Source organism: Cydia amplana, chromosome 13 (genome assembly GCF_948474715.1).
Source record: "Cydia amplana chromosome 13, ilCydAmpl1.1, whole genome shotgun sequence".
NCBI lineage: Eukaryota > Metazoa > Arthropoda > Insecta > Lepidoptera > Tortricidae > Cydia > Cydia amplana.
The window spans coordinates 1,002,228-1,024,347 of NC_086081.1; the positions used below are offsets into that span (position 1 = coordinate 1,002,228).

Consider the following 22,120-nt stretch of genomic DNA (forward strand, 5'->3'; position numbering starts at 1 on the left):
CATTCATGCTTCCTAGGCAAAACAATCACAGAAAGCTCTCTAAAATTAATAAAATTCATTATTTCTGCATTTTTGTCTACAAAGGACATTACATTACAGCACATTAAGTAGTTTCATTTAATTATAAATCTGGTTAAAAGTCTTACTAAAAGCTAACAACATTACTTTCATTTCTTGACCGATATCATATACCGATCGACCCTTGGGTCCTGGGTTAGTTAACCATTTTACATAAGGCACAACTATGTACATTGGCTTGTCATATCTGGCAGACTAAGGACCAGTTGCACCAACCACAAATGACTTCCTGCTAGCTAGCATGAGTTGCGTTCTCGCGTGAGGTTGTATGGACTCGCGCACGAGAACGCAACGGTCAGAGTCAGATCAAATGCTACTCAGTAGTTTTACGGTGAACGTTTTAGCGGTGACAGATAGTTTGGTGCAACAGTCATTCGTAAGGCTGCCTGTCTACTCGAGCGGAGCGGTGAGCAAGATAAAAATCCACCAATAAAATCTCCTTTTATCTCCCTCAATCACCTTTCCGATGCTTCGCTCCGATCCAGTGGACAGGCAGTCTATTTACAGGCCATATTTGGCCAGTGTAATATTTTTTTTCTATAAATGTTTGAATATCCTTACGATTCTTACAAATGCAGTCACTACCTCTCACTTTCATTCTTGTTTACATAAGTATATCTATTGTAAGGTCTCTAATTGTTTCACATAAAGTTTTATGTCATAATGTAGGTATTGTTTATCCGCGCTTTCGTTAGTCGTAATTTGGTTTTTCTCAGAAACGTGTAACTTTTCAGGATTTCCATAAAACAAACCTAACCTAACCTATCTATAGGATAACCTTACGAAAATCCTGAAAGTTAACTGTTTCAGAATTATGACTAATAATAATCTGACAATCATTATACATTATGAGTTTCAATAATTATGTCAAACAAAGGGATCCGCTATTATATTGTGAGGTATATATAGCCTAAAATACCCTTGTGTTATACAGGAATAGCGCTTTCGTTCCAAGTCTTCATTTGACGGTAGGTACTGTTGACTACCATCTTGTAGTAGAAAGAATACACTGCAACAGAAACAGAAAATAAATATCAGTGCCTAATCAAGTTTATCAGGAAGTTGGTACTTTTTATTACAGTAAGAACTGGGAATATTTTGTAATGAACATCGTAGTAAAAAGTCGTACTTGAGGTCCAACGTTTCCATTAAAGTGGTAATTACTGGAAAATTTTCAGACAGAGTTAGACCAAGAAAAGCCTGCAGCGCTTTTGATAGCCCACGCAGTGCAAGTGTTATTTACACGTCATAAATTCATAGAAGTTTGACGTTTAAAATGACAATTTCACTGCGTAGGCTATCAAAATCGCTGCAGACTTTTCTCGGTCTGACTCTAAGAAGAGTGCAACTAGGAACAGGCAGATGATGAACACGGAGTTGAAGAGGATCGTCAGGACACCGGGACATTTATATATCTCTGTCACTCACCCACGCCAGCGCATACTTATGGCCAATACGATCAGCACTATATTTAGCGGTTCTCTCAGGTACGGTTCCGCCTTCGGGCTGAACAGACATAAGACTAGCGCCACTACGAACACAGGCAGAGGATGAAGATGGAGAACGTCAGTAGAATATTGAGAAATTAGTTATCCCTATCACTCACCCACGCCAGCACATATAGCCAACACGATCAGCACGATGTTGAGTGGTTCCCGAAGATAAGGTTCCGCCTTCGGGCTGAACAGACATAAGACCAACGCCACTAGGAACAGGCATAAGATAAAGACGGAGTTGAAGAGGATCGTCAGCTGCAGGAAGCCGGGACGTTTCTGGAATAGACCAAAAAAAATAGGTTGAAAATACATATATATGTCGGAGCGAGACACCAGAAGGACGAATTGCAGTTCATAGTTAGACGCCTGTATAAAGTCGATTAGCAATGTTTGGCTACGTATTATTTGCTTGTAACGAAGTAATAAAGTTGCGTAGTGAATAACGCCGCCATCTATTGGCGTATTGTTGAACTAAGATGACAAGTAGAAGGCTTTGGAACGTCAAGAGGTGTATCTTGAGTGAACGTAGGCACGAGTGGGCATTTTTGTCGTTATGTTGGTAGACTGGTCAGGCAGGTTTACCAACTTGAATTGGAGGCGGGAGCGGTTGGCTCCGCCGCTGGAACTGGCTTCCTTCTTCTTGATCGGACCGCGCTAGAGATCGGACGTTAGCCAAGCTCGTGCCTAATTCGCTACGTTCCTGAAGGCTTATACCTGAAGGATTATTCTGAAAACTTATAGATTCTCACGTTCTTTAACCGTTTAGCCAAGTGTTTTATTCCAAGTGTTATTTTGATTTCTTGTGTGCCATTAGAAGCTTACTTTTGTAAAATAAAGATTTGAACGATTTCATGTGATCTTTTTTATTTTAAATCAAATAATTTTGGATCCAATTAGTGATTGGTCATGTTGATTACTTAGTACTGAAATATAGTAGGCACTAGTATGGTTAAACGAGACTGAATGTTTATTTCATGCGTTGGAAGCATACCTACTATTTTGGCTGTGAAGTAATACATCGAGGTACCATGCCCACCACCCGCTATCAATAGCCCCACACAATAGCCCCTCTCCCTCTTCGACATATATATAAGAAAGAACAAACAACAAACGAAACACATACGAACGAAACACATATTTAAAAGAAAATACATATATATTATGTGTATTGTCTGTGTGTTTACGAATAAAAAACTATTCTATTCTATACATATAATATGATACATTGGATACTATTATATTCCCAACCTTTATGTACAATGTAAGGGCAATCGGAACTTCGTGTCATGAACACCTATAACCTATAGGTCTCTCTCTGTGGTCATCGGTGGATCTGATGGATGGTGAGTGGTGGTAGATGTGGAACCTATAGGTACTCTGCTGCAAATTGCACAATCCGTCGCGCCTACATTTTTCAAATTTGACGCGTTTTTCTACTGACAAAGCTGGCTTGCAAGCGGGTATACCACCCCAATTTTTCCTAAAAAAACTATTTAATTGTTTTTAACAAAAGGACTTGGTATACGTAAAATATGTACCTACATTGAATTGACAGTACATACATTACGTAGGTATAAGTAGGTATATATGTATTGTTTCGAGCAATCGTTGAACTCTAAATGTTTTTATAAACAAAAGAAAATTATACAAGTAATAAAAAAGCGTAAACTTTAATTTACGCGAATTAGGATCTAAATTTGAATGGAATCCATTATACTTACACCTATCTGACTTAGCGCACTTGAAAAGGCGTTTCAATTACTTATTTAGCAAGAAGAATAGTACCTAATTTATTTAATTGATATTTTTAAGCGCGGACAAGCGTATAACAACCTTTGTTTGTTAGGAGTGAACAAAGTAAATAAATGGGTTTTTGTCTATTGTTTTCTAAGATAATGTGAATTCACAGCCGATGAGACACGGTTTCAGGTGGGTTTATCTTTGGTATTCCTGCACAGATAAAAGTTTGTAACTTATCTATATATATAGGTACCTGCATTTGTATTGTATCATATAAGAGACTGGACCCAAAAGACTGGTCCGTAGGTAAGATACTGGGCCCAAAAAAGACCGGATGGCAGCCGGACAGTCCTTAGGAACCGTGAGATTGAAGATCTAGTAGCAGAACCTAACATCATGGGGGAGCTAGACTAAAGCTCACAGACTCCGCTGGTTGGGACATCTTGAGAGATTGGATGAAGACCGGAATGTGAAAAGAGCGTATCTGGGCCGCCCAGCAGGAGGACGTCCTATCGGATGTTATGTCTACCACGAAGATTGTATAACTTTAACTTACAAGTAACAGCCCCAGTAAGATGACGATGTTGCTGATGAGAGACAGCGTGGAGAACATGACCGCACTCATGGCGATGAAGTTGTCTTTCGTCTCTCGTAGTGCGACAGGCTCCATCCACTGTTATGTCTACCACGAAGATTGAAGGTATAACTTACAAGTAACAGTCCCAGTAAGATGACGATGTTGCTGATAAGAGACAGCGTGGAGAACATGACCGCATTCATGGCGATGAAGTTGTCTTTCGTCTCTCGTAGTGCGACAGGCTCCATCCACTGTTATGTCTACCACGAAGATTGAAGGTATAACTTACAAGTAACAGTCCCAGTAAGATGACGATGTTGCTGATGAGAGACAGCGTGGAGAACATGACCGCACTCATGGCGATGAAGTTGTCCTTTCGCCTCTCGTAGTGCGACAGGCTCCATCCACTGTTATGTCTACCACGAAGATTGCAGGTATAACTTACAAGTAACAGTCCCAGTAAGATGACGATGTTGCTGATGAGAGACAGCGTGGAGAACATGACCGCACTCATGGCGATGAAGTTGTCCTCTGGTCTGTCGTAGTTGGGCAGGTTCCACGCGCCCGCGGTGATGGTCGCCACGCAGATTAGCTGGAATAGTGAAATAGGTATTTAAGTGACTACTTCATTCGCTGAAGTTCTGGTATCCTAGGCCGTAAAACACGTAGGATATGGACACCTAAATACTAGATAAGATAAAGTTTATTAAGCTCCAAAGGTTTACATCTTACACATAATTTCATAAATACTCGTAAAGACGTAGGATTTGGTCACCTACTCGTTTCTCTAATAAATTGAGATAAAATAAATTGTACGCCCGAAAAGGGTAAAACTGTTGATACTCGCCAAAAAATTTACCTAGTTATACTTCCTGTACCTACACAGTTTATACAATAAATATTTCTGATTTCTCTTTATCACTAAGGATTTTACAAGCCGCAATAATTTTCGGTAAAGAAATCATTGCAAGAAATACTAGAATTTCGGGAATGGGTCTAATGACACGATATGATATTGATTTCACATTTTTCCAGATGAAAGTTAATACCATTTTTGGGAAACTCAGATGTCCTGTTTTGAACGGATAATAACTGGTAAAGGTTGAGTCACGCTAGACCGGCCTTGTTACCAGTGGTAACTACTGGGATTTTTTTCCCCACCTTTTACCACTGGTAACTACTGGAAAACATAATTCCCAGTAGTTACCACCAAAATTTTGTTAGAGTTAAATATTAATAAAAACAGTATAAAATAGTATAGTATAAATATAGAGTGATTTTGAATTACCGAATAAAATCACTTAAAAATAATATAAATGGATTATTCAATTTATCCTTGCATATATTAATATAGTTTTTATACTAGTACCGGTTAAAGTGTTTCAATATTTTTTTGTCACTTTTAAGGCAGTTTACTAAAACACTAATCGACTTAATAATGATTTATTAAATCACTCTATATTTATTTTTAATTTTTTTATACTGTTTTTATTAGGATTTAACTCTAACAAAATTTTGGTGGTAACTACTGGGCATAAAAATTCCCACTAGTTACCACCAAACCGAGTTGGTGGTAACTACTGGGAATTATTTTTCCCAGTAGTTACCAGTGGTAAAAGGTGGGAAAAAAAATCCCAGTAGTTTTACCACTGGTAAGAACTTGGTGGTAACTAGTGGGAATAACCCGGCGCTACGTTTTCTATGGAAAGCACCACGTGATCACTGATCAGCCGTCATAGAAAATGAAAATGACACCTCGGCACGGGCCCGGCCCAATCTAGCGTGAGTCATCCTTTATTCCCTCGTCATAAATATGTTTTTGTAATTTTACAGTATTACTTGATACTTACGGAAGATAAAGTTGCCAGTAGAAAACATCCTGTCCGTAATGAAAGGCACCAGCAGCATTTTTTCAGCTTTGGCAACATCGTGTACCTGAAAATTAAAAAGTTAAATGTTACCAAATTGCAAATCTTGAAGTTGTTTTCAGCGATTACCGTATTTCTTTACTTTTTTTCCAATTTTTTTTGCAAGTTTTGAACTCCGTGCATTAGACTACAAAATGCCAAATGGGCTCCAGGATCACCTATTTTTGGGAACAGAAGAAGCAATTTAGTATATAATATATATAATTATTTTTTTAATATATATAATTTTTTATAATATATAATTTTTTATGCAGGTGGTTGTGGCACGTGGCACGAGCGGTTTTTCTTAACAATAGACAATAGGATTAGCCTTCGGGGTCTATTAGAAAGCTACAAATTATACCTATATAATATTATTCATTATTCTCCCTGTATCGGTTAGTTGGTAAAACTGGGCTCCTATTCAATAATATCATTTGGTAGAACCAATAATTCAACAAAAATCAACTTTGTTTTATAATGGTTTGGTTTGGTTGTCACCTAATACTAATGTCAAACATTGACACAGGATTGTTCCGATTCAACGGGAGTTCAACACGATAGTCTGTGCGGAAAGAGAAGAGTCGTGGAATGTATGGGGCTCAATACATTCCACGACTCTTCTCTTTCCGCACAGACTCTACGTCAAACGTCGCTTGTCGAATACGCCTCCTGACCACGGTTATTGCTCCGTCTAATAATAAAAACTATGAGAACAGTTCATAAATATGCGACGACGCGATGCATACAAAGAATTAAGTATGTCAGCGAACTCCTAATATAAATATCTCCCACTCTGATATAAATATTTCCTCATGTAAGTATGTCCCATACATTAGGAATATTAAAAATACCAGCAAACTGACCTAAAAACGGGTACGACTGTGAACTAATTCTCATTCCCTCTTCATGCGTTATCATACTTAATACTCATATGACCTCAGTTGCGAGGAACTGAAAATTGTAGGACATAATATATCTTGTAATCTATTAAAACCGCATTTTTTTTATTTACAATTTTCAAAATGAAGATAACTATGTAAGACGTGAATACCTAGATTACCTAGGTACTCTTACAAAAGTGAAAAGTAACGTTTTTGGTTGAAGAAATAGGAGTATAAAAGGAATAAATACGAGTATAAAAGCTCAGTTATTATAGAATATAAACTCCGATAATGATTATCGTAAAATTTGAAAAAAGCGGCCAAGTGCGAGTCGGACTCGCCCATGAAGGGTTCCGTATTTAGGCGATTTATGACGTATAAAAAAAAACTACTTACTAGATCTCGTTCAAACCAATTTTCGGTGGAAGTTTACATCATATATTTATATATCATATCATATCATATCATTATATATTTTTTTTAGTTTTATCATTCTCTTATTTTAGAAGTTACAGGGGGGGACACACATTTTACCACTTTGGAAGTGCCTCTCGCGCAAACTATTCAGTTTAGAAAAAAATGATATTAGAAACCTCAATATCATTTTTGAAGATCTATCCATAGATACCCCACACGTCTGGGTTTGATGAAAAAAAAATTTTTGAGTTTCAGTTCGTAGTATGGGGAACCCCAAAAATTTATTGTTTTTTTTCTATTTTTGTGTGAATTCTTAATGCGGTTCACAGAATACATCTACTTACCAAGTTTCAACAGTATAGTTCTTATAGTTTCGGAGAAAAGTGGCTGTGACATACGGACGGACAGACAGACGGACAGACAGACAGACAGACATGACGAATCTATATATATAATAAGGGTTCCGTTTTTTGCCATTTGGCTACGGAACCCTAAAAAAAGACTGAAATATGTACCTATTTAAATTTTAAATACAATTCAAGCTGAGGAGGACTCAAGATGAAACAAGCAAAATAAATACATATTAAAACATTATAAATAATGTGGTGAGCACAGAACCCTCTACAAATTAAAAATAATATATCGTCTCCAATGATAAGACACGCCTTTTCAAAAAAGTTTTTCACGATGATACATAAATACAAGGCGAGCTTTTAGCAACACCATTAAATAATTTGTAACCCCAATGACATCTAAATAAAAACATCAACATTAAACCAACTTTCACCTCACCCAACAAGGTCCACACTAGCTTGACACTATATTTTCGGACGCTTACTATAACACCATCTATATAGCTTTAAGTATATGGGTTGGGTGTGGTTGTTACGCCATTTTAGATTCGGGGACTTCTTGCCCTTGTTTCAACCTCGAAGATACGGACTCGGACATCGCGTGGAGGAGTGGTCAATATTGTTATTATTTTCACCCTGATTGCTGAAAAGCTTATCTATCAAAGAAAAGTGGTCTTTTACTACATTTTGATGGTTGCGCTAGTCATTGGTCTTACTGTTAAAAAGCTTTGGAAATATATTATTGGCGGCTATGCTCTTTTGGTGATTATTTTAGTGACGGACTAACATAATTAAGAATCTCGTTTGGTATAGTCACCTGCAATGATATATGTTACTTTTCGAAGGCCGCAAAAATATCTGACACGATCTTATTTGGGGAGCCATAAGAGCGTGTTAATATTTTTGCGGCCTTCGAAGGGTAACATATTTTTGCAGGTGACTGTACCTACTGACCCTCGGAATAGTTTGGCTCGGTCTGACCCTGAGGATCGCCAAACCACAGTGGTTATTATATCGTTAAAGCCAATTCCGTTGGTCACTGTGGTTATTCAAACAGAAATCAGACTCTAAACATACATGTACTATGTAGTAAATAAAATAAGTAAAATAACCTTCCAGAGGATTTTTTATATGACATGTGCAGCCATACTCTTGTAATTGAACAAGAAAATACATACTTAACATATTGATCATACTTTACTTTTAATAAGGCAGAATGGACAAATAATGGCCTTTTCTTCTTACAAACTTTACCTATTTAAAATTTCAGTTTCAGTTTCATTTATTCATGCCAAACAACATTAAGCATACAAAAATATAAGTACACGTCATATTATTAAACCCGGATGGGGCATACCTAGCAGATAACTTATTAATCTTATTATCTAGAACTTAAATAAGTACCTACTAAAGTATCCTATATAATTACAATAAATAATAAATAACAAAAAAAAACAATTTCGTGGTTAGCTGCACTACCTATAATAAAAGTTGTTCATTATGACATGGAGGTCAAATGTATGTGGTGTAGGTAAGTGGAAATAAGGTATTATTTGGCCCTAACACGCATAATAGCCACAATGCGTGGCGGGGTAGTATTATTCACCACTCAGCTCAGCTATGGCTACCTAAGTATCAAAGCAAAGAAAAGAAATCAGACACTTTTATATTTTGTTCGTCTTCTGTTTTTGTGGAACGAAATTAAACGGTTAATTCTAAAATAGTTATTTTCGAGACAAGTGCGAAAAAGAGGAAACGAGTGGCGATAAATTAAAACACGACCGAAGGGAGTGTTTTAAATCGACACGAGTTGCGAATTACCTATTCGCACGTGTATCGAACAACGTTTTACAGTACATATGGCACTTTAAAGTTTCGGCATACGCACGAAAAGTGCTATTTTACGCACTAGTGTATGTACGTATATGTACTGTAAATATCATTTCCAGCAACCATAAAATTTCGTTCCTGATAAAAAACGTGAATTAACCGGTTCTGAATGAACAAAATAATATATACCGGTTTTGGAACTATATTAACAGCATATCCAAGTGGATCAAGTGGATGAGCTTTCTAACAACAGTATATCAAAAAGGAAACAAGAAAGTCACTGGCAAAATCTATCTAATCCGTCTCTCTGAAGCAACAACGTAATATTTGCCATTAATATTGTGGCAACATACATCGTTATTCCAGAATGTTAAGGTTTGGCGCCGCCGAGACGCCTCTCGGCGTCCGAATGACGCCCGAAGGTTGACAGGTTCAAGTTGAAGCGTACGAAAAACAAGATGGCAACCTTGTCGTGTCCTTGAGTTTTTAACTTGGCCTTGGGTACTTTATTTTACATCTTATGCTACCATAAAAACATGATGTATTCAAACTTTCGCAGTATTCAATTGTTTCAGGAGCTCGATTCAGATTTAACAACTCGTTAAAGTTTTGGACTGGGTTTTGATAAGACCTTGAAGGTCGTTCTCGATGATTGGTGCATGCGAAATGAAGTACAAGTCGTGCGTGAGATGCGCGCCAATTACCGAGACGACCGTCAAGGTGGTATCAAAACCAATTCAAAACCTTAACTTGTTAAATCTGATAGACCAATTGAATAATATTGGAATCATATCGGTTGGTTGGTAGTATTCGCACGTTCATTTCACTCCTTAAACCTTATTAAAAGTTTTCTTGACCGATTGATTTATTTGTATCGACCGGTCAAGTGCGGGGGTAAGGCTGTAGCTTATTGTTAGTCACAGACACTTAGCTTACACTATATTTAGACATAATTACAGGTTGGAACACCGATCGATTATTTACGTAACCTACTATTAATAACTAGTTTAACTTCTTCAAAATATCTGTACCTACCCCTAGTGTAAATTATATACATTACATAGCATATACATTTGATAGCGTGACGTGACGTACCTGTACCTGTACCTACGCGTTTGCGTTAAGTGTCATTTACAGTTTCCAAAACGTCCCGCTTGGCGCGCTGTTCAAAATCTCGTACAAAATGAGTATTAACGCAAACACGTACGCCTGTCACGCTATCGAATGAAATTTACACTAGGGGTTCTGAACTATAAGTAGGTACCATCATACTCTTAAACTAACGCAAAATTGTAGTTTTTATATTGTTTTTGAAGTGAAAACTTCTTTAGCGGAGCGGAAAACTATTACAGTGTCATTGAGTTTTCACTTCTGCCTACACTCCCGGAGTGCAACCCGTTGTTTTTTTTTACAAGGGCAAATGTCATGAAAAAAATCACACGGAAACCAGACTATATTTGCAAGGGCAGAATCCAGCCAAAAGTTCACTATAGTTGGCTCGGCAGAAAAAAATATTTACAAAATATGTCTCATTTTCTGGCTTGCCTAACTAAACCTCTCTGAACAAAATATGCTGTTAGTAAAAAACAAAATAGTTTTATAATTATGTTATTCGAAAAGTACGACGAGCTATATAAAAGTTTTTTAGAAATGAAAAAACTGTAATTCTTAGGCTAATCACTCTTTTGCTTTAACTTTTACAGAAGTTACAGATCACGGATAGGATCAGGGATATAATCACCCTGAAAAGCACACGGCTTATTTTCCCAAAGCTCTCTTTGTAAGTTTTTGGTCCTTTGAGGTTAAAGTTAAGTTCCATTGTTTTTACTGGTGTCATGGTAATACGGAGGGACGTCAGGATATAACGTATTTTACAGTACATATGGTCCTATTTTTCCGCACTAGTGCGTAAAATAGCACTTTTCGTGCGATGTCAAAAGTTTAAAGGGCCATATGTACTGTAAAACGTTGTACGATACACATGCGAATAGGTAATTCGCAACTCGTGTCGATTTAAAACACTCCCTTCGGTTGTGTTTTAATTTATCGCCACTCGTTTCGAATTTCCTCTTTTCCGCACTTGTATCGTAAATAACTATATATTGTATACCTAATAGACGAACGTATTTGACTTAATAACTATTGCACCATTTGCACCTATCCCGTAACCACAATCATGCGAACAACTAGCGTCTTCAAGGTTCTCATATTGATTACTGACTCGCCTATGAAATCAGCTGTTTTCTGCACTTGTGCAAATATTATTAACCCCTTATGCTTTACTGTAGGATTGTACGAATTGTACGACATATAGCAATGAGCCAAGGTCTAAGACATCGCAAAATATTTTTCAACAAAAGTATAATATACCTACTTACCTATGCTTATGCTGTTTTTCTCCAAAGTTATCCGACATCCGACATCGAATCGGACAATATTAAATCGCTCTGACGAGTAGGTACATGTAGTTTGCCAAGGCCTGTCTCATTTCAAACATAGTCAGAGATAATCATACTATCTTTGTCTTATGCTAGTACTAGCACCCAAAAGAAAAGGATGAGTATAGGTTTTTTGTTCTTATTTACTGGCAAATTGGTTTCACCAACTATAGTTGTGGCTGGACTATTATCGAGTGATAACAGATGCCGATATCAATATATCAAAACATATACGTATACATTAAATAAAACATAAAGTTTGGCAAAACAATTCGGTACACGGCGGGAAGAAGTTGATAACTCGAGATATTTTATTGAAGAAATTTGAACTTAAAATTAAATTATTTTGCATAAGGTTCAAATTTCTTCCATTTTTTCCCGCGAGTTATCAACTTCTTCCCGACGTGTACGGAATTTACCTCAGTGGAAAAACGCGACATTTAAAATTTGTAGACGCGAAGGGTTGTCTTCTCATAGGAAATTTGAATTTCCTGACGTTTTCTACCGGCAAAGTGGGTTTACCAGAGTATAATTGAGTGTAAATTAATATCTTTATTGATTTAATAATTTATTTAATCTTTATATTTATTATTACCTACTTTATTAATATGTATACTAACATCACATCAAATAAAATAACATCACATCACTAGCACAGTAAAACGTCGTTTTTTTTTAAATTAAAATCTTGCACTTTGCTCTTAAATGACCGGCGGCTTATAGAGTTTTAAATATAAATACAAACTATGGTTGTTTATTTTTGTAAGATTACGTTCGTCAATGAAATACATTGTTGTTTTGTAACTTTATGCTTTTATCTCGTGTTTTTATAACACGTCACGTTGGGACGGTAAAAAAATCATAAGTGAGTAAAAACTTAAACAATATACATTATAGCTGGTCAACCAAATCTTGTCAATAAAATAAAAAAAGGCGCGAAATTCAAATTTTCTATGGGACGATATCCATTCGCGCCTACTTTTTTCAAATTTGCCGCCTTTTTCTACTGTCAAGATCTGGTTGACCAAGTATAATTATATTTTTAAATGTCACACTGGCAAAAATCAACAGCTTCAGATTTTTTTGGGTTTGATTATGAAAAAAAAGTTTCCGTTTAAAGAGGGGACTTACCGCTTTTGTAGCATCTAGGGTATCTACACTTCACTAACGCATAAATAAAACTATAAAAATCCTCATAAGTCTTCCACACATCACTGTAATACTTGTAATTCCAATATGCATTACACTAAGGCACTTTATTTAGTTATATTCTCAAAAACCATTATTTTACTTTAAAATATTTTTTAAACGTTTATTTACACCACTGAATCAGACGACACGTCTGTCCTCCACTCTATTTACATACAGTTTAATTATAACAATTTGTGGGCGTCTATTTTTGTCGCAGACACTTTCCAGAACACGTTGCAATTGTCATGATAAAACCGACAAACCTGGCACATCACTAGAAAAAAAAAGATTAAAAAATAACGCGTCGTATTTTCCGATTTGAATTTCGAACGCGCACAGATTAGGCAGCGAAGCGTCAATGACGGCGTATAGAGACGGACTAGTCACAACTTCCTCGCGCGCGGCCATGGCCTTGCTCGGACGGACTTCATTCGTTGAATTAGATTTTTTTATTGCTTCCGATTGTTGATTATGACATTTTATTAATTATTTTTGATTATGCCGGCTATTAGGTGGATAAGAACAATGTTGTTGACGAATGTAGGTTTATTTTTTGACAGGGTTTAACCGTAGTTACATTATTTTATCTTTGCATTATCTTAGGTAGTAAATTATTGCGTAGACTAGCCTAGACTAGGCAGTACTTAAAGTAAGGAATTACTTTCTTATTTACTACCCGAGGTATGACTATTTTTCTGCTCGACGGCTCGAGATAAGACTGCAATGATTTTATGCAAGTGTTATTCTTAATTTATAGGTACACTAGCTGACCCGGTGAACTTCGTTTCACCTAGGTACATATAGGTATGCATTTGTTTTTTTTTGCACGTTAAATACGGATTATACAATCATTGTATTACAGGCATTATATCAACAAATACGTATACGTACCTAATTTTTTTTCGGTTAGTATCGGTTGTGGTACATCACTATTATATGACTTGTACGAAACAGGCAACATTATACAAAAATATGTCAATATCTTGCATTCAAATAAGTAGTAGTAGTAGTAGTAGTAGTAGTAAACTCTTTATTGTACAAAAAGACATATTAAAAATAACATACAATTAGTAAGAAGTACAAAGGCGAACTTATCCCTTTGAGGGATCTCTTCCAGTTAACCTTTGAGTAGATGAGAGGAGAAAGTGAAAAGAGGGTGACAAAAAAGAGGGTGATAAGCTTGTGGAATATAACGCGAAGTTTTCAAATTATCATTACACACATCTTTTATTCCAAAATAGTCATCATTTTCGAATTCTGCACTCCCTGAAACCTATAAAACGACACCCATGACGACTTTTATGACAAAGTGCACGTGGCCGCGTATTTATATCGGAGCATCGTTAATGATGGCGTAAGCGCCATCGACAATAAGGTCCCTTTTCATAGATAACGTCACATTTTCGAAACCGGCACTCCCTAAAACCTATAAAACGACACCCATGATGCATGCATCAATATAAATATGTCAATCCGTTGTCATTACTGTCACTATTTTACAATTTTAAAATCTCAAATACGGCGTAATCCTAATATTGTGGATATATCTTGTCGATTCGAAACCCTTTTTTAAATACGTTCTTTAATTTGATGTGAGAGTTTACCGTATCAAGGGGATGAAGATCAAATGTTTGACAGGTAAGATACCTATAATCGGATTATTCCTATTTGCATTATTTGACACAATACATGTCACTCACAACAGCAATACAACGTAAAATGTCTTGCACATCGAAATCACAAAGGAGTCTTCCTTGTGATTGCACTGCGAACGTTTACGTTCTACGTCTTTTTTTTAAATTTACGGTTGGCCGGACACCACCATTATGAATCAGTAGTCGTCAAAGTAAATCGATATAATTTTTTCATTGTAGGTCGCAACAAAGCATTATTAAATTTATTATATTTTCTTATTATTATTTATTAACCATATAATTCTAGCTTTATTTAGATCTCAAATAAAAATTTATTAAACGTCACAATTCGATACCTCAGTCTAGGTTCCATCCAATCGTAATCGCTTGCTGTGACAATCGATTTGGGTTAGTTACATCTCTATAAACGTCAGTCATAATGTGTCAAATAATGCAAATAGGAATAATCCGACTATAGGAACAATTTGTATGGGAATGATATTTCTTTCATTATTTTGTTTTCGTCAATTTTTTCAATGTTTTTAATAGTTATTCTGCTATTCTGGGCCGAGACGCCCGAGACTAATCCAACAAATCAAAAACCATGAAAATCGGTTCAGCCGTTCTCAAGTTATGGGTGTTGGAACAAACACGACTTTGTTTTATATATATAGATTGTCATGGAAGTTTGACGTTTAAAATAACACTTGCACTGCGTGTTCTATCAAAATCGTTGCAGACTTTTCTTGGTCTAACATTCTAGAACCTTTCATGAATCAAATAGAGTCTATGCGGAAAGAGAAGAGTAGCTCAATACATTCCATTGTACATTCCACGACTCTTCTCTTTCCGAAGAGACTCATAGCATTTTTTTTATGATCTGGCGCATATTGTAATCGGCCGCCGCCATCACCGCCTTACTCTGTAGGAGAAGAAAAAACATAAACTATCATTATTAAAAGATTTTATTGGTTTTCTTTTTCAAAAAATAAAAAAAATGTTTATTCTCTTTTTAGGCACTTATCAGTCTATTTACTATAAAACATTTTACAGTGTACAAATATAACAGTTAGTAACAAATTAACAATGAACAGGTCACTACCTATAAAATAAGATTTGTTAAGGTTTAATAGGAAAGGGTCCCGCTTCTCCATACAAACGTAGTCCCTATTATCCTCCTTGGATATTAACAAACATTACTTATAGAAAATATTGTTATACATTTTGATTTCTATTAGTTTGTTTTTCTGGGCATTTTCCGCAAATCGACAACCATTGTGCCTATTTTGCGTGAAACGAGGTAGAGCTACTCTAGCCACCCCAGCTCCTCCATGAAACCTAGCTAGCAGTGTCGTCAGGTTGCTAACTGCCTCCTTCAGTGTGCACGGAGTCCCTAGGTATTGGTTCCTGTGTACTTCTACCTGTTTACAGTGTAGGAGAATAGGTTTTGCTGTTTCCTTGTTTTTCACGCAAAATGAGCACATTGGTTGTAGACTTGCGGAAAATTCCCAGTAAAACTAACTATCAAGGTCGTGTTATAACAATTTCTAAAATGTGTTTGACCCACGTTTGACCCTAAAATCGTGCTATCCCCGGCGGGGGATGCGCAGGCGCCGCCACGGCCCCCGTCATCTCCAGATAGTAGCTCCGGATCACGATTTGGAAGTAGATATCCGCCACTGAAAATATAATTAGTTCAGATAAGATGCGGATTTGCAAAAAATTAAACATACTTCATGTTCCAATAATAGAATAGGAAAAAAGTAAGCTGCATTTGGCAGAAAGCCATCGAGAGAAAACTATATTCATCCCTTTCTTTTGTGTGCGTAATGGTTATCTCATGTTTATTTAATGAGAACTCTGCGCTTACTTAGTTCTCTATGACTAAAGTGAAATTTTTTTTAGACCAACTCGACTCGAACTCGCAATCTTTGTAACATCGATCGTTATTATTTGTTGTTGTTATTTGTAACCAACTTTCAGCACTTAGATATCAAATCTAAGTAGTTTCTAATACTTGTCTTTAAATTTAAAATTAAACTAACCAGTGTAACAGAAGGCCATTATCCACTGTAGCGCGCCCTGCGACTGAGTAAACAGTCCTATCAGACTGAGCGTGATCCACACCCAGTTGGCCACCCAGTAAATCATCACGTAGTTGCGCCGTTTCTGAAAATATGTTGCAAATAGGTACTTAGAAATAAATTAAAAGTGGAAAAAATCACTGTCTTGGACGCTGTCATTTTCTATTACCCGATTACGTCCGATTTTACCCGAAAACCGAAGTTCATTCTGAGAGTAACGGACTATAACAACATTCGCCTACATAAGCAAAACCTACTAGCGGGCTCTGCACGGTTCCATTTTTATCGATTATCACTATGCCCGTCACTTTCGCACTTACATACTTGTTAGAACGTGACAGGCATGATGACAAACGATAAAAATGCGACCGTGCTACTAGGGCAGGACACCAAATAGTGTGGAAAAAAATAGAACAAAAGAGAAACTAAGAACAAAATAACGAGTTATACCTTAGTGTAAGGCCTGAGTGGACGCTCGAAGCGGAGCGTTCGGCGGGGCGTGCAGCGTGGCGTCGGGCTCACAAGTGATTTGAGCAGTGCGCTAAGGCCGCTACTATACGTTTGCATTTGTTTAACATGCACGCCGCACGCCCCGCCCCACTGCACGCTCAAGTCGAGCGTCCAATCAGGCCTTACACTTAGAATCCTTAGATACTACATATACAAGGCACTCGCTTACGAGACGATACAAAATGCCTAATTGAAACACATACCTTAAATAATCCAGCGATCAGCACAACAGCCAAGAACAGGAATCCTATACTCATCAGTAACGCTAACACGAGCTGGGCTGTGGGTTTCTGGGCTATCTCGTCCTCGTTAGCTGCGCCCGTGTGGTAGCCGCTCATTATTGATATCAAGCCTATTATTGCTGCGACGAACAGCAACTGGAAAGTAAATAGTTATTTGTACAATAAGAGATCAAAGTTTGATATTTCTTCGAGTGCTTATTTTGAGTCCCGTGCAAGCGAAAGATTCTATAATCTCGCTACGCTCGTGAATCTAATTTAGAATCTTGAGCGTAGTAAGGGACTCAAAAGCGCACGAGATGTAAATAACTTTGATCTCGTGTAGTACACAACATTTTTCACCTCAGCAGTGAGAACATATTAGAGAACCCGAAAAATGTATTCCTTCTTCATCACTTACCTCTATTCACTCATGTTTTCTTAAGATATACCAACAATTAAATTTTCACCTCAGCAGCTCGAACAAGGGTACTTTGCTACTTAAAAACAGTGAGCAAAATCGCTTTTTGCTCACTGATTGAGCAAAATCGCATTTTGCTCATTTTGTCTCACTCAGTGAGCAAAATGCGATTTTGCTCACTGTTTTTAAGTAGCAAAGTACCCTTGTTCGAGCTGCTGAGGTGAAAAATATATTATTATGATTAACATCTACTGAAGATTTAGAGAAGCATTTGAAAAGATCGTTGATACAAATACAAGTCCTCTTGATAATTTTCCTTGATTTGAGTAGATAATGAACCGCAATTTATGTTACACGTATGATGCGCGGGATGCACTGCGATCAAGTTGAGACTTATTAAATTGAAAATGAAGTGCGTTTTCTGTTTCCGTTTTATTTATCTTTAATTTTAGCTCTCTGGTTAATGATGACAATATTATTTCCACCTCAGTAATAATCTACAGTGTGTGGCCTACAACACGGGCGAAAAATTAAAACGTAGATTCTACTCCTCAAACTAGACAATGTTTGTTCAGCGACTTTTAAAAATAACTTGTGGTTTGTATTTTAAAACACTTTAAAATTTATTCGAACACGCAATGTATTACGAAATTGATTATGCCTGTACGGTGACAAGACTGACGGGCAATGTCAATTAGACGGAATTTAAAGTACATTGAAAATATTATTTAGTTTGTTTGAAAAAGGGACAATTTTAAGACTACATAATTTCAAAAAGCTGTGGTCAAAAGTTTTATTGTTTGAGGAGTAGAATCTACGTTTTAATTATTCGCCCGTGTTGTAGGCCACACACTGTATAAACATATTTGTATTTCTACTTTTTAACAACACAAATCAAATAATGAATGAAAATTTGATTTATTCATAATTAAACACGTTTAGCAAAATTGAGCGAAAAAATTGGGGCGATAGAATAAAAGTTTCACTTTAAAAGTCGTATGCTTATTTTAAAGATTATGAACTCTAAGTACTAGGAATAAAGTAGAGTTTTACTAATGCTGTAACGCTGTAACGCGACATGCTAATATGCTAAAGACAACCCAAAAAAAACCGGCCAAGTGCGAGTCGGACTCGCGTTTCAAGGGTTCCGTACATTAAGTCCGACTCACGCTTGACTGCACATTTCTAATAGGTTTTCCTGTCTTCTATAGGTAAAGAACTATTTTGTGTATTTTTTTCAAAATTTTAGACCGACTAGTTTCGGAGATAAGGGGGGAATGGTCATTTATTGCCTATTTTCTTGAATAACTGCTAAACTACTAATCCTAAAATTATAAAATATAGTTGAGATCCTTACAATGAGCTCTTTCATTTGATATGTAACACGATATAGTTTGAAAAACTTTATTTTTTAATTTTCTCATTTACCCCCCAAAAATGGCCTCCATATTTAAAATTCATTTATTTACGTTATACGTCCATCTTTGGGTCACAAACTTACATATGTGTGCCAAATTTCAACTTAATTGGTCCAGTAGTTTCGGAGAAAATAGGCTGTGACAGACGGACTGACAGACAGACGAGTGATCCTATTAGGGTTCCGTTTTTTCCGTTTGAGATACGGAACCCTAAAAATTGGGGCGATAGAATAAAAGTTTCACTTTAATCATTTAACTTGATACCGGATACGTACCACTTTTAAAAATCCTATCATTAAGCTGGCTACCCTCAGGTTTCGAAGGCCGCAGCAGCTCTGAACCGTCGTCGGCGGACATTTTGTGCACGGCCGTCCCATTTCTAGTCTGAAAAATTCGAGTGTGAAATAAGAATAAAAGTCTGATAGATCAGCGCAAACGAGTAGCGAAAGCGATAAGAAAGCTTCTTCACTTTCTTCAGAAAGTGTATCTGTAACTACTTTTAAATTATTTCGCTTTTACAGAACCGTGGTGGGCAAAGTTATGTTAAAGGGGTACCTATTATACTTTTACGGTAGTCTTTAGAACAAACAGTATTGTAAAATTTTGAAAAAAATTGCTGAATGGTTCTTGCTGAATGAATAGCTAAATTCGACATTCCTGCGACTCGTTTCGGCTCAAGTGGCAGTTCATGGTACGAAATACACTAATTGAGATGAGTGTTTCATTCCCTCAAACAAATGAGTGAATGAAATGGCTGGGTCGCTTCTCGCTCGCTTAAGAAATAGCCCGGCTCGTACCAATGAGTTCGGAACTTATGTACGAAATATCAGTTGATATTTGCCATTCATCGGTGAAGGAAAACATCGTGAGGAAACCGGACTAATCCCGATAAGGGCCTAGTTGCACCCTCTGGGAAGGTCATATGGCAATCGCTTTCGTAATAAAAACTAGTGTTTACGCCAATTCTTGGAATTCGTTGCCAAGCCGATCCCAGGCTCCCATGAGCCGTGGCAAAATGCCGGGATAACGCGAGGAAATAGCGATGCAGTTCAGTTCAGGCTATGATCTTTTGGTCCTAAACTGAATCGCGTTAAGAGGTCGTGGTAAGACCCGTATTGGGTCAGGCGCCTAAGCAGCCCTAAGGATGACTCACGCTAGACCGGGCCGAGTCCGGGCCGGAGCTTCCGGCGCTTTGTTTTCTATGGAAAGCAAAGCGCCGGAACCACGTGATCACCGATCAGCCGTCATCATAGAAAATGACCTGTCGGACGAATCGGCCCGGGCCCGGCCCGGTCTAGCGTGAGTCATCCCTTATCAGGATTCGAACCCGGGACCTGATCTCCTGCTTAGTTACTACACTTACTACCATTAAAAGAAAAATTCTGGTCTGCAAGCCGTGTCTAGGTCGTATCATATCAGTGACAAATTCAGTTGATTTCTAGTAAACATTCGCACTAGGGTTTGCTCCCGGTACTGAGTTTGTATGGCGAGAACCGGAAATTCCCGGGAATTCCCGGTTCTCGCCATACAATCTTAGTACCGGGAGCAAACCCTAATTCGCACCCACTCATGTGCCGTAGGTACCTACTTGCTAAACGCACCAGAGGGGCTACCGCGAAAACCGAATTTCGCAAATTGCGGGGATATTCCTCTTTTACTCCAATGAAGGTGTAATTAGAGTGACAGAGAAAAATGCCCGCAATTTGCGAAATTCTGTTTTCGCGGTAGCCCCCCGGGAAGTCGTCGATATAATTAAGTCATTCTACGACGTAGCCGGTAAACTAATAGGGCGCTCATTCATTCATACCTACGGAAACCATGTGTTACACTTACACATAAATATTTTGTACAGTCTGCGCACGGACTCTGATGAAATGAAAGGGATAGGGAGTGGACAGGATTCCCACTCTACTCGCCACCAAAACCATCATCATAACATAAGAACTTTGCTCTTGTCGGTGGAGTAATCACCAATCATTTATTTCGTGTGCCAGTCTTTTAATTTCCTCATACAACGATTTTTTTTTCTTATTTTTTTTTTGTATGTTTCTTTAATGACCTAGTTAAACTAGCCTATAGGGTAGTTTATTGCCGGAGAAAAGATAATACAATTGAATAATTATTCAGTAACATACGGCTTTTAAGTATGCGGTTGTGTATTTGCACAACTTCCTGCTAGCTTCTTAGATAAATGTTTGAAGCTCAAACGTAAACTTTAACCGGCGAGTAAGCGTTTTATCAAAATAACATACCTACTTTATAAACACTAAATAAACCGAATAAAAATATCTAATTAAAATCGTTGATATGAGTCTAGACACAGTAAAGTCAATTTAATTTGAAATAACTTTGTATTGAACCACCACATTTTACTTACCAGTTATAATATAATATTCCACGAATTATAAGTATTATACAGTAACAGTCCAACACATTAAAAGTCAACTCAATTTGAAATTACTTCGTTTAATAAAGCACCCACAAGACATGTTTGTTTGGGGATCCGCACGACACTAGAGCGCCCGGCCGGGCATCTTGCGGGCATCCAATTTTCCTTGTATTTTTCAGAGATATCTGCGAATGGTGAACGCTGGTTTCAAGTCGGGTTCCATGGAGCTTTGTGATATTGTAAAGTGGTTTTTTGGTACACTTTATTTGTTTATTTAAACTTTATTGCACAAAATATATACAACCATGTACAAATGGCGGACGTACTTTACTGCCGATAAAAGTGTTATTTAATTGACGTTCTTAATAGGCACTTGCGATCCGCCCCGGCTTCGAACGGGTTAACAAATTATACATATACCTTCCTCTTGAATTACTCTATCTATTTAAAAAAACCGCATCAAAATCCGTTGCGTAGTTTTAAAGATCTAAGCATACTTACTTACAGACAGACAGCGGGAAGCGACTTTGTTTTA

The 22,120-nt window shown here is 37.2% G+C and overlaps 3 protein-coding genes across 3 annotated transcripts in view; 1 reads left to right on the forward strand and 2 right to left on the reverse strand.

The window, feature by feature from the left end:
• LOC134653358 (uncharacterized) overlaps positions 1-22,120 on the forward strand; it is a 96,234-nt gene that overhangs the window by 14,215 nt on the left and 59,899 nt on the right. The gene's annotated exons all lie outside the window — the stretch shown is intronic.
• Positions 969-13,484, reverse strand: LOC134653345 (uncharacterized). Its single transcript, XM_063508679.1, has 5 exons — positions 12,852-13,484; positions 5,742-5,826; positions 4,181-4,483; positions 1,685-1,850; positions 969-1,087 (listed from the first exon to the last, which is right to left on the reverse strand). The coding sequence occupies exons 1-5, from the start codon at positions 12,863-12,865 to the stop codon at positions 1,005-1,007; spliced, it is 651 nt and encodes a 216-aa protein (XP_063364749.1). The 5' UTR covers positions 12,866-13,484; the 3' UTR covers positions 969-1,004.
• On the reverse strand, positions 16,121-21,634 carry LOC134653673 (uncharacterized). Its single transcript, XM_063509066.1, has 5 exons — positions 21,574-21,634; positions 19,472-19,580; positions 17,343-17,516; positions 16,591-16,714; positions 16,121-16,224 (listed from the first exon to the last, which is right to left on the reverse strand). Exons 2-5 carry the CDS (start codon positions 19,571-19,573, stop codon positions 16,121-16,123), a joined length of 504 nt encoding a protein of 167 aa, XP_063365136.1. The 5' UTR covers positions 19,574-19,580; positions 21,574-21,634.

Coding starts and splice junctions, on each gene's coding strand:
- LOC134653673 (XM_063509066.1), bottom strand. CDS start 19,573: ATGGGACGGCCGTGCACAAAATGTCCGCCGACGACGGTTCAGAGCTGC. Junction 17,517..19,471: donor TGATAGGATTTTTAAAAGTG/GTACGTATCCGG, acceptor TTTACTTTCCAG/TTGCTGTTCGTCGCAGCAAT. Junction 16,715..17,342: donor TGATCGCTGGATTATTTAAG/GTATGTGTTTCA, acceptor ACATATTTTCAG/AAACGGCGCAACTACGTGAT.
- LOC134653345 (XM_063508679.1), bottom strand. Junction 1,851..4,180: donor TCTTACTGGGACTGTTACTT/GTAAGTTATACC, acceptor GGTCTATTCCAG/AAACGTCCCGGCTTCCTGCA. Junction 1,088..1,684: donor GGCTATATGTGCTGGCGTGG/GTGAGTGATAGG, acceptor TTTCTGTTGCAG/TGTATTCTTTCTACTACAAG.